Source organism: Etheostoma cragini, chromosome 2 (genome assembly GCF_013103735.1).
Source record: "Etheostoma cragini isolate CJK2018 chromosome 2, CSU_Ecrag_1.0, whole genome shotgun sequence".
Taxonomy (NCBI): Eukaryota; Metazoa; Chordata; class Actinopteri; order Perciformes; family Percidae; genus Etheostoma; species Etheostoma cragini.
In genome coordinates, this window is record NC_048408.1 from 25,108,012 (window position 1) to 25,120,511 (window position 12,500).

The 12,500-nt window shown below is 41.6% G+C and overlaps 1 protein-coding gene across 3 annotated transcripts in view; it reads right to left on the reverse strand.

Annotated features, from left to right (window-relative positions):
* Positions 1-5,378: 5,378 nt before the first annotated feature.
* Positions 5,379-12,500, reverse strand: part of LOC117960298 (noelin-2-like) — a 24,679-nt gene continuing 17,557 nt past the window's right edge. For 2 of the 3 annotated variants that reach the window (XM_034898136.1, XM_034898124.1), the window contains exons 5-8: positions 12,355-12,461; positions 7,179-7,355; positions 6,913-7,086; positions 5,379-6,243 (exon numbers count right to left, since the gene is read on the reverse strand). In XM_034898136.1, coding sequence (XP_034754027.1) covers positions 5,923-6,243; positions 6,913-7,086; positions 7,179-7,355; positions 12,355-12,461 — 779 coding nt within the window. In that variant the 3' untranslated portion in view covers positions 5,379-5,922. The remainder of the gene's footprint in view (positions 6,244-6,912; positions 7,087-7,178; positions 7,356-12,354; positions 12,462-12,500) is intronic. The other variant, XR_004660115.1, reaches the window with a different exon arrangement.

Genomic DNA, 12,500 nt, shown 5'->3' on the forward strand with positions numbered 1-12,500 from the left:
CGGCTTTATATTAATTTGTGGTACAGGCTAAACATATTTATATGCGAGACAAAATAATAAAACCTTCATCACCATCAGTCATCTGAGCGGAGAATACTGCTGTTTTCATTAAGTTTGTTTCCCAAATGATTCTGCAGAGCAGTTTGTGTGTGTTGTTTGTTTTACATATGCAGACATTTACATTGTCATTTAGGTTTTAATGCTTTTAAAAGTATAAGTTTGCTGACACAGCAGTTAACTTCCATCCCAGCTAAAATGCCGCCACTAATGCAACATGTAGACTGGTCAAGGTCATATTTTATTTTTGACTGATTGATTGATTGATTAGCTTAATTTCATTGTCACAGAATGGAACAACTAAATCTAATCCTGAGAAAACCTTGACAAACTCAAATAAGGGTTTGTGCTTATTGTAATATTTTGTTTAACCCAGGCAGCGTCTACCTTCGTCACCTTTACCTGAGTTCAAGTCTGAGTTGATTCACGAGTCCAGGGAATCAAGTCGGACTGCAGTCCGAGTCCTGGACTCGAGTATTCCATCAGTGCCTCTTATGTCCGTTGTGTGTTCAAAGTGTTTAAAAGTTTTCTCTATCAGACAGGTCCAGATATTGAACCTGTCTAACAACTACGGAGCGGTGACCATCAAGAACAGCCTGAGTACATGATTTGTTAAACAGAACAAATGCTTGAAATGACTTAAATCATCAGACTGTAATTACAAGCAGTGAGTGGGGAAAGACATTCCTTACAACAAGGAAGTTTTTCCTTTCCTCTGTCGCCTAGGGCTTGCTCTTGGTGGGAATTGTTGGGTTTCTGTAAATAACATCACAGAGTACGGTCTAGACCTGCTGTTTTATAAAAAGCACGGTGAGATAACTGTTGTTGTGATTTGGTGCTACATAGATAAAATTGATTTGAAAATTGAATTGAACATGGCTGCAAAGCTTCTATCATTTTTAGTTACAGCTATTTGAATTCTGTATTTATGCTAATGTAATAACTTCAACTAATTTAAAAGGAGCTGTACACGGGTTATTTGTATCAGAACACAGCAAAAGTTTAGTCTATTAAAATTAAGCTGCTGAAGTGGGGTAACCCAAGTGTGAACCCCCATTAGAGTTGGAGTCTATAGTCTCTAGATCTCAAGTGATGTGTAAGACAGCACTCTGCGCCATTATCACCAAAATATCTTTTAGAAGAACTATGTCCATCTATTGAGTAGCGTTGAGAGACTCTGTGAAAACGACTTTGTGATGGACTAACACCTTAATGAGACAAATTATGTTAAATGGCAAAAACACCACCACACTAACACAGCACTTGTATCTGAAGCACTTCAGTTTTCACACACACACACACACACACACACACACACACACACACACACACACACACACACACACACACACACACACACACACTGTTGACCACAAGTAGCCATGCAAGATATTTTGGTATTTTCCCTTGTTTAGGGAGCAGGCTGAATGATAATTTAGTATCTCTTTAATCTTTTCTTTCACAACTGTAAGTGTCTCCTTATTGAACTGTGTATATGGGGTCTGAAGTGGGCTTGGACTCATTGGTGAAAAATGAGCATAATCAGCATGTTTTTACTCAAAGTTGACTTGTTGCCAGCTGACAGATACAAATATGTTGTCTCTTCATAACAGCGGTTAAACAAGTAGCTTTGAAACCAGATTTAAACTTTGCGTACCAATTTGTTACATAACTGCTGCTACACTGCTGATTTACATCATTGCTAACTACACAATTCCCAAGTGCAACACAGCCCCTCAGGGCCAGGTGAGAGTGTTTCAGTTCAATCACCAATTCCCACAGAGGTCCCTGAAGAGATGATCCTGGTGACAATAAGTGACAACAGCAAGTCTAACAGGCTTGTGAGTGCATGTGTGACAGAGTAAGGGTTTACCAGTGGTAGCGCAGCTTGATTCTAATTGGCTGTTTTCCCGTCCCCAATGTGCTCAATCTTCTATTAATAGAACGGCAGCCCGGGTGGAACCTGATGAACCTCTTTTCTCTCTCAGACCTCCACATCCTCTCTGCTCGTCTACACACGCCCTTTTTTAACATTCAACGAAGGAGAGCATGCTATCTGCAACCTCGCTGACCTCCTCCCACGCATTTGTGTTTCCCTCCCAGGCCAGTCATTCAGTCTGTGTCCTTCCTCAATAGGCTGATCCCTCCATCATTATTTAAACATGATCACCGGCCATGTGTCTCTCACTGCGCTCTGCTCTATTTCTACTGCACTCTGTTCCCTCTCTCCTATGGAAGGATTTCATTTCTCTAAAGGTTCTACTCTCTTTTATTCCGTCACTTCACCATTCCTCATTCCATTCCTTCTCTCTATCCCCCCAGGTAGTCTCTTTTAACAGCAGTAAATTATTCATCAGGCTGATATCCGCCCAAGAGACTAAAGCCAATGGATGGATGATGGACAGATAGAGATGAATAAATGAGAAGGTAAAAATGATACATCAGGCAGCGTTTTGTCAAAGGATGTGTGTGTGTGTGTGTGTGTGTGTGTGACTGCGTATCCCTGTGTGCAATTCCGGTGCGTCTCACAGAGAATCACTTCCACAATGCAGAAAATCGGAGCCAATGATGGTGATAGATGGAGAGAAGGGAACCTTGCAGCAGAGACAGTGCCAACCCGACTGGGGCCTCGCCAAAGACAGCAGGGAGGTGGGCAAATCAAGAAGAGAGAGAGAGAGAGAGAAATAAAGGTGGAGAAGCGTAAAGGGATGGAGGAAAATCCAACTAAATTCTTGAGGGAGTCCATACAGTCTGTCAGTGCAAAGCTAATCCAGCAGTATGCTCACTCGTGTCAGAAAGCAGAGTTAAAACTGCGCAAACTTGTTAGGCAACACATCTGTGACAAACTGCAATCATACACATGGGCATGATTTACTGTATGCAATAGGCTGCAATGAGAAAGAAGACAAAAGAAATCAGATGTTAACACTAACACCTTTGCTGCATCAACTTAAATGTGTAGTGTGTATGTGTTTGGAAATGTAAATCAATTTTCTAGTGATGAATCATTTACTTTTGCACAATATAACAGCCATTCAATAAACCGTAAAGTAGATTACAACATGCAGTACTGCTATTCTTATATTTATTTATTAAGATGGAAACCTTTACATCTTTTTTTTCAAGGCAGAGAAAGGGCAATTTGGTAAAGCAGAAGACTTACGTAAGGGCAACTTGGTGCACCCGTTTGATAAGTAACCCAGCTCCTCACAGTACGACCCTAATGCAATAAAGAAAAAGTTAAGGCATTTATAGAAGCGCTATAATTATATAAGTGTTGCCTTGTTGTGGTTATAATCAACTAATTATTGTTGATGGAAAAGAACTGAGCGGGTGCAGCAGGTTCACACCTGTTCTCTCTCAGGGCCGTTCCGGAAAACACACGCTGAAGAAGGAATCAACGAAGCAGGCTGAGCAAAGCTGGGACTCCTTAAAAAGAATTGTGAACTTCACAGTTTATTGACAAATGACAAATCCCCCGGGATACAGATGGATTACTAATGTGTCTGTATGAACAAGTTTTCATTCCTCATTTTTGGGTAAAATTAGAAGGACTAATTTCATCTTTCATGACATTAAATTAAAAAACCTGAGGTAGAGGGAGAACCCGGGGGAGGATGTGGAGTCATACTGTATGTGGTTTTGAAGCAGTGACCTTAAATTGAGGCAGTTAGACACAACATCATTATAGTCACCATGGCAACTGTGATGTTTCCACAATTAAATCCAAATGTAGCCAGCTCCTTTATCATCCTCAATCATCTCATCAGAGACTTTCTTCTTTGTGTCTATATGTCTTTTGTGTATGTAAAATATGTGCTGTGTGCATCTGTGACCGTCCATTTTCAGTTCTTAATAGTCACTTAGACAATAATGAGCAGGTTAGCCGATCCTCCATACCACTGATTGTATCCTTTAGAACCAATGAAAATCTAAATAATTTGACAAGGAGAACTAATAAATAACACTGATCTTATGTATGGGACTTTAAAGAGAGCTCAAGCCACAGCAAGGCTATCTTTCATGTAACGTGACTGGGTGTCAGCAACGCTACACGTGACAAAACTAAATTTACTGAGAGGTTATTAAATCTTTTTTTGCAGCCGTTTGGCATGCGAAACACAGCTGCTACTTCTCAGCGTTTGGTTATCACAGTTCTGCCTGCCGTGTCTGGGCACGAGGTGTGCACTATATAGTTGTCAAGTTGAGCTTTTGGCATGAGCACTGCAACACCTGCACAGTGTTAGGTACATTCCCTGATGCTATCAATTGCATCAGTGCAATCAAATGCAACACAATTTTAATATGAAATGTGAAACAGCAGACAGAGATAAACGTGTTGGGCATTGTTTCTTTCCTAAGTCTTTAACCTGGTAGTCAGGTCCGAGGTCTTGGAGGAGCTAATGCCTTTAAGGCCAAAGTCAGGGAACAAAAGGCCCCTGTGTTTTGGTAAATGACACAGATTACATAATAGACTGTAAAAGACACGTAAGTGTGTAAAAGACTGTAACATCATTGGATGAAGCCTTGCTGAGGGGCATCTGTGGTGTATTGAAGGTGTATTGTAATTCCCACAGTAGGAGGTGGATACCTGCCACCACTACACCTCAGGTGGGATTGGTATCCACGCCCTTTGTTGGCATTTCCTTGCCCTTTGTTTTTTTTTTTCTTTTTTTTTCCTCAATAGTTGAGAGTCTTGCTCTCAACTATTGAGACCCTGAGAGGAAAAGAGGAGGACCTGAGCTTATTAAGTAGAGATGGCAGAATGGAGATGTAGAGAAAGAGAGAGAGAGAGAGAGAAAGAGAGAGAGAGAAAGAGAGAGAGAGAGAGAAAGAGAGATAGAGAGAGAGAGAGAGAAAGAGAGAGAGAGAGGGAGAGAGAGTGAGAGAGAGAGAGAGAGAGAAAGAGAAAATCCCTGCTGTCACAAAGTTATTATGTTATGTTCAGGTTAGTTACTCTATTTGGGTTGGTGGTCACCTGTAGTCCTGTTTTGGGTTTGGTTTCAGTTAGGAAAGCTTTGTTTTGTTTTGGAAGGCCTTCTGTAAAGTTACCCCGATGGATTTTCCTTTCCTATTTTGAGGTTTGATTTCCTTTGTGTGATTTAAAAGTTCCTAGCTCTAACATGTTATGGTCTCAGCTTGAGCCAATGCAGTGAAAGGTCGTAAAAAAAGAAAAAAGAAAACCTACATCTTGTCCAGACAAACAGGTTTGTATATTTAAAAAAAACGAGGTAAAAGCTGATTTCACTGATTTCACTGATTTTACTGATTTCACCTCTACACTCTCTCTGCTCCAAAACAGATAAGACAAAAGTCTTGGCAAAGTTTGACAGTAATGTTTATTGAATGAACAACCATGCTGACTGAACACGTCCACGATCACATCACAAACCCAGAATATGTCCATAAGGTCCGGTCGCCAGAGCTCAATGTTTTAAGCGATATTACATTTTTTGCGGACAATTCAACCTCAACATCCAAAATAACTTCTTTAGACACAAGAGGAATGAAACGCAACAGAATATAGATGAGCTCAGAGTGTCTGACGTCTTTCTATCAGCATCCCTGTATCAGGAGCAGTTCATTTTCTTCTTCGCCGTGATGAATGACTCGTCTGTGACCTTTCTGCATGTATTCGACAGCCGTGTTTTGTGTCTAGTTATTAGCTCGGTGAGCTCTCGCAGTCTAAAAGTCATTCAGATTCAGAGATACAGACAGTACTCATTTTCCAACTGACTGTAAATGGCCATTATGTTTATGAGTGCTTGTGTATGTGTGTGTTGTAAGTTGCAGTGTCCATAAAAGATTGCCTCCAACTCTACAATGTTTCCCTCTCTTTTTTTTCACCACTTCCTACATATCGATCTATCCGTCACTCCTGATGACATGAAACAGTGTGACGTTGTAGAGCACCTGGTGTCCATTGTTCCAAGTGTACAGCGCTCTCTCCCTGGGGTTGTAGTCCATCATGCTGATGTGGGAGTACTGGTTGTGAAAGGGAATGTCGGTGTACTCGTACGTGGAGGAGTTGGTGTGGTAGGCAAAGTGTACCTTGGCCCCCGCCAGGTGGGAGTTGGTGACATACAGGGTGCCGCAGATCATGAAGGCCTCACCTGCGCTGCGCTTAGGAAACCCCGTGTCCCAGCTCCGGAGGACTTCCAGCGAGCGAGAGTCTAGACGACTCACCTGCGTACAGGGGGGGATACAGTTCAATATAGTTTAAAAAAAAAATTCCATCAAAAACTAATTGCAAAGGTGAGCTTCTGTTTTAATGCACATTTTAAATTTGCGCATAAAAAGGTTGAAAGGCTGGAAATAAAAAAATATAAAAAGTCATAAGCAGGGTAATAGAGAAAATTAGCTGTATACTAAATAATTAAATCATGTTAGGTAAAACTGCAATACACTTGCTCTTCATTACACTAAATTTCATTATTCAACGAGGCAATCTGTCTTAGCAGTTTTAATGGAATTTTAAAAACGTAGGGGTCTACGACTTCTGAAAAGTAGCAGCTAATCTGCTGACAGCATGTAACTTCTGACATGAAAGCATACACCAGCGGGTTTAGATTTATTTTTTAGTAATTTAACATTCAATGTGTATGAGCGCCCAGTTAGCTCAGTTGGTAGAGTGGGCACCCATATATAAAGGTTTACTCCTCAACGCAGCAGGACTGGGTTCAACCCCGGCCTGTGGCCCTTGCGGCATGTCATTCCCTCTCCCTTTTCATTCCTTCAGCTGTCCTTTCAATAAAGGCCTAAAAATGCCCCAAAAAACGTACAATCCTCTGTTTCTTTGCTTGCTATTTTGTTAAATGAAAATCGCAAGAGCGTAGGAACACACACAGCCTGTACCATAATGTTTCCAGCATTTGGGATGGAGGTGTAGACGGCCCAGAGTCCCATCTCATCAGCCATGAGGTCAATGTCAGAGGATCCCCCCCAGCTGTACGGGAAGGTGTTGTTGTAGCCGGCTCCACTCAGGCTGCGCAGGAGCAACACACTGCGAGAGCGGAAATGGTACTGAACCTGGAAATAAACACATCAATCTCTCACGCCGCTCATATGATGTTCAAACTGTTACTTCAACCTCATGTTACCCTTTCCAGCCAGACTCCTACCAGGATGTTGCTCTGGTGTTTGTTGTAGTACAGTGACCCGTTGTAAACCACATGGCCGGTTCCTGCCCAGGGATGGGGCAACAGATGCTGCACAAAGTTCTGCCCCTTGGTGAAATCCCCCATGGTTCTGTACTCCAACACACGCCTGCCCTTATAGTAGCCATCCATTGACCACACCTGATGGAGGATGAAAGAAAAACAGAAAGTTTACCTTTGAGCTTCTGTATGCAGGATGCAAAATTAACACCAAGCATTACATTCTGTTAAATCTACAGAGAGATCTATACTAGTGACCTGCCATGCTCACCAGTAACTTGACTGGATAAAGACATGGTTTGGCTGGTACTTAATCTACACACCTTAAAGCCCCCATATTATGCTCCTTTTCCGGTTCATAATTGTATTTTGAGGTTGTACAAGAATAGGTTTACATGGTTTTATTTTCAACAAACACCTTTTTTTGTTGTACTGCAAATTGCTGCAGATCCTCTTTTCAACCTGTGTGTTTAGGACTCTGTTTCAGCTACAGAGTGAGACATCTCACTTGCTTTAGCAACAGAATGAGATATCTGACTTCTATACTATCTTTGTTAGGAGTCGCACATGTGCAGTAGCTAAGTAAGATCACATCAGCTAGATAACTCTGAGTACAATGCAGGATTAGCTGGGAGACTTCTTCTAAATGAAGGCCACTTGTGGAATACCTACTTTTTTAAGTTTGTATGCGTGTGGAAGCACCAGAAACACAAAATAATACCCACTTAATAAGAAAGTGTTTTTTTTTCATAATATTGACACTTTAAGCCAATGATAACAGTCACAGCAAACCATAGACATTTAACTAACGTACGCTAAACTCATTAACTGAAACAGCGGCTGTCTAATCATAGCTTAGCAACCGTAACTAAGAACATCAAGTCTGTGAAACTTTTAAAATCTCAACAAGCAGAAGAGGTATGCATCAGGCTGTAGTGAGAGTTACTCGAAATACAAAGAGTTGCGCTTTTATTTGTGAACCAAAAATACAAATAAAAGAGTATGTTTTGGATATAATGTAACCTAACCTGCAACGCTCCTTCCAAAACCATGGAGCCTATCATTGGCCAACCGCATTTGATGTTGGATTAGAAATATCATAACAGCATAACGCTGAGAAAACAGAGCTGAAAATGTGCTTATTAACATTGATAATTGTAGTGGATGAACATATTGTAACCCTGATTGTTGGAATGCACAGCCCATGGCATGATCCGCCAGCCCCAATGATCAGTCAACATTAACAATGACTAGACAATTCTGATTCGACGATGTAAATTCAAGCCCATACAGAGTTACTAAAAATTAGCTAACAGTTGCTGGAGTCCAAAACCATTAGAGATCCCTTGAGAAACAAACGGACAGAGAACGAGAGAAGACAAATGGGAGAAAAAGCGTTGACAGCGTGGAGGATTAATTTCCCAATGAGGGACGAGAGATGAACTAGATGAAAGAAAAGAGAGAGCATTGTTGGTGAAAAAGATTATCTTTATTTCCTTTGCAAACAAAGGAAACTAGAGGGCAGAAAGAGGGAGCAGATGAAAAGGCTTATTTCAGAAAATCTATCCTACAATGGCAGCACCATTTTCTTTTTTTAAATTACAGTTCATTTGTAGTTGCAATATTTAAAATTTATATTGGATTAGAGACAAAGGCAGCTGATTGCAGTGATTCTGAGGGCCTTCAATTACAGTCTTTAACTGAGACTTAGCTTGAGGTTTGCAAAGAGAAGAACACGGACTGATTTCTATCACTCTGCCACCAACACACTCTTTTCTCCTTTAAATAGTTCTCGTTCCAACCTATTTTTCTCCCTGCTTCACCAGCTCATCTGATGAAGCTTTCTCTGTGTTAATTCCCTTTAAAACTGTGTTTCAAAGGAACTGGAGTCCCTTTGTTTTCTGGCAGCTGTAATCGTCTCACATTTGAATGCACCATTTGCTTTATATAAACAAGCCCCAGACACTGATTACACAACGAATGGTGCATGCCGTTTCTTTAATTTACACCTTAGTTTTTACAGTTTTTAATTTTTGCACCATTTTCTCTTTGCGTGTTCCCATTTGGCCTACTCCCATACTTCCCTAAAGGATGGGTTCAGATATTTCCAAGTTTATCCTAATGCTGTTTTTTCACAGTGAAAGCATACTGTAAAAGATAGAAAACAAAATCTCTCATTCTGTGCCAATATTTAGACTTAAGTTCAGCATGTTAAAGAAATCAAGTGTGTATAAGTGTTTTTTTAGTAATCACTTACACACAGGCCTGAAATACACACACATGCTCTGGACCTGTTCATGCACAAATGGAGAGATGCCGGAGTGAGCTGGATGTTGGACCAGCGCCCTGAGCTGTGTCAGGGGTCGGGGGGGGGGGGGGGGGGGGGGGGGGGGGGGGGTTTGGTCATGTCTCAGGAGCACCTGGCAGTGCCCAGGAGGAGAAGTAGCATCTTTCCAGGTGCCAATCCACAGTCCATACTTTGGTCCGTACGGTTCCCAACCCAACTCCCTATGGACTGAGCTACTGGAACCCAACACACCTGTCGTCTGGTTAACTTGGACAGTTTTGGGAAATTAAATTACTACGACTGATAGCAGGATCTGCAGTACAGTAATGAACCTTATGTATTCATTTATGTTCTCTTGCATTAAAGGTGCTCTAAGCGAACATCTTCTCACTATCCGCTGGCTGTCTGACCCCCGAACACACTGTAAAAAAACACGGTCTCTGTAGAAAGCCCAGGCTCCACAAACGGCAACAAAAACAAACTGCGCCAACCTGCATTACAAACAGTCATGTCAACTATAGGCTGTATAGGAGATGTGTGCTTTATGTGACAAAAAATGCTGTGGCCTAAAACATGGGTGACATTGCTTGGAGCACCTTTAAGAAATAATCTATAATGAGTGTTATTGGTTGAGACCATAGACTGTCTTCCCTGACACACGGGTAGAAACAAGTCGACAAAGAGGCTTCCATTTAGTGTTATATTATGAGGTTACTATCACTTTACAATGCGGAACTGATGAAATACACAAAGTAGGACACAAGCTCAATACACATCTGGTTTAACTCTTTTTTCTCCCTCTCTGATACATTGGAGAAGAGGAATGATGACAGCGGCCCTCTAAAAAAAAAAAACCTGTTTTTAAAGTCTACTGCAACAGGTCTTGACCTCCTTTTCCAGCTTCCTCTCTGTTGATTTCTCTTATTCATTGCCTCCCATAAATGCTTCCCCTACTCCGTATACCATCCCGCTTGTCTGTTCTATCTGTGTCTGACTATTGCTCTTTTGATCAACCTTCTTCCGCTTCCCCCCTCACTCTCTTTGTTTCTTCTTCTTTCTGTCCAAGCTCTCTCCCTTTATTTTCTCCCGTCCTTGCTTAACACCTCTTCACCAACAAGCCCCATTCTCTCTCTTTCTTTCTCTGTCATTCTCTCTCCTTCTTCTATGCTGTGTGTTCCTCTCATCTTCCCTGTCCCTCTCACACTATCTGCAGAGACATCTTGACAGATCAGGGGATATCCACACCTCAGCAGCTGTTCTCAAATACAGCGACAGATGTGTGCATGTGTGTGCATGCGTGTGTGTTTTTGTTTATGTATGTTTGTGCGCGTGCGTGTGCGTGAATGTGTAAAGTACATTGTGTGCACACTCACTCTCACACTGATGAGCTAATGAAGAATTCATAAATGCCAAACTGGGACCCTGTGCAGACATTGTAGTCATGGATACCAAAGGATGTATGAGAATGACTTTACTCACAGCGTGTGTGTGTATACTGTATATGTGTGTGTTCATGCGTGCGTGCCTGCGATACAGGTGGAAATTCACTAATGGATTTATATGATTATATATGATATATACATATTTTAAAACAAAAGACAATACGTTTTTTTTGTGTGCCAGTTGGTAGGTGATGTTTCTGATGCTCAGTATCCAAAACCTTACAATCATGACCTTATAAAATATCACAGGCCGCCAGGTCACCTATACGTGCACGGTAGAAGCGTCATTGTTCGGATTTGTATCTGTATTTCTTGAGGAAAAAGGGAAAATTGATGCAAGACGTTTATTGCAGAGACTTTTCGGTGTATGTGCCCAGCGAGCAACTAAATAAACGGGGCACCATCTTCGTAAGCAGTATCCAAATCTCCTCAATACGTCTATTGTGCAATGCTGGTTTGAAAATATTTTTTGAAAATTCAACTCTGCAAATGTTTTATGAGGAAGGAAGTGCATCCAACACATTTGATTGGCCTCAAGGAAACACGCAGTGCATTTTGGTGAGAAATAATACATGTTTGTATTGTAACAGGTTTGTTTAGAACTCCACAGGGTTCCTTAAAGCTTGAAGAAAAGCTAGACAAAAGTGATTTCAGCAGATTACAGCTTTTATAGTTACACTTGCTCATTTATAATCCAAAATCCAGAAAGAATGTTTACTGTATGTGCCTAACATACAATATTTACAGACAGAGACAGAAAAAACGTCCTATTTTTGGGACAGATATGCAAACTGACACTGGGACCAGGAAGGAGCCTCAACACATAACTGTTACAGTCACACTGGTAACTGGGAAGCAGAAGGCAATAACTGTGATACTGCTGCTGTGTAAAGCTCCTTCTCATCACAAGGGAGAAGCTCTAATAGGGAACAGGCAAGGGTCACCATGGCAATATAAATCACACCTGGCAACTGGGAGACAGTAGCCTTGACAACTAGCTTATTATGTGCTCGCTGGACAGAGTGTGTGTGTGTGTGTGTGTAAGAAATGGGTGAAGCTTGTTTCAAGTGAAGACAAAGTGCACACAGGAGTCATGTCGGAAATAAGATACACCCAGAAACAGAAAACACACAGAAACAAATACACAAAGAAAAATATAGAGCTTAGCTATGACCTCATTAACTCCTGCTTTATGTACACGAACGCACGCATGCACGCACACACAGACAGACAGACAAACAGACACACACACACACACACACACACACACACACACACACACACACACAGAGACAGACAGACAGACAGACACACACACACACACACACACACACACAGTCAGACAGACAGACAGACAGACAAATGCACGCTCGCTTGCACGCACACACACACACACACACTGTACACCTACCCTGCTGTCGGAGCTGGGAATCATAGCATCAGTCATCCAGGAGCCAAAGCGGGACCCCGAGGCTCTCACTGTGATTGGGCTACTAACTGCAGTCAGACGACCACAACCTGTTAACAACAGATGGACATAACATGTTAAAACTGAAA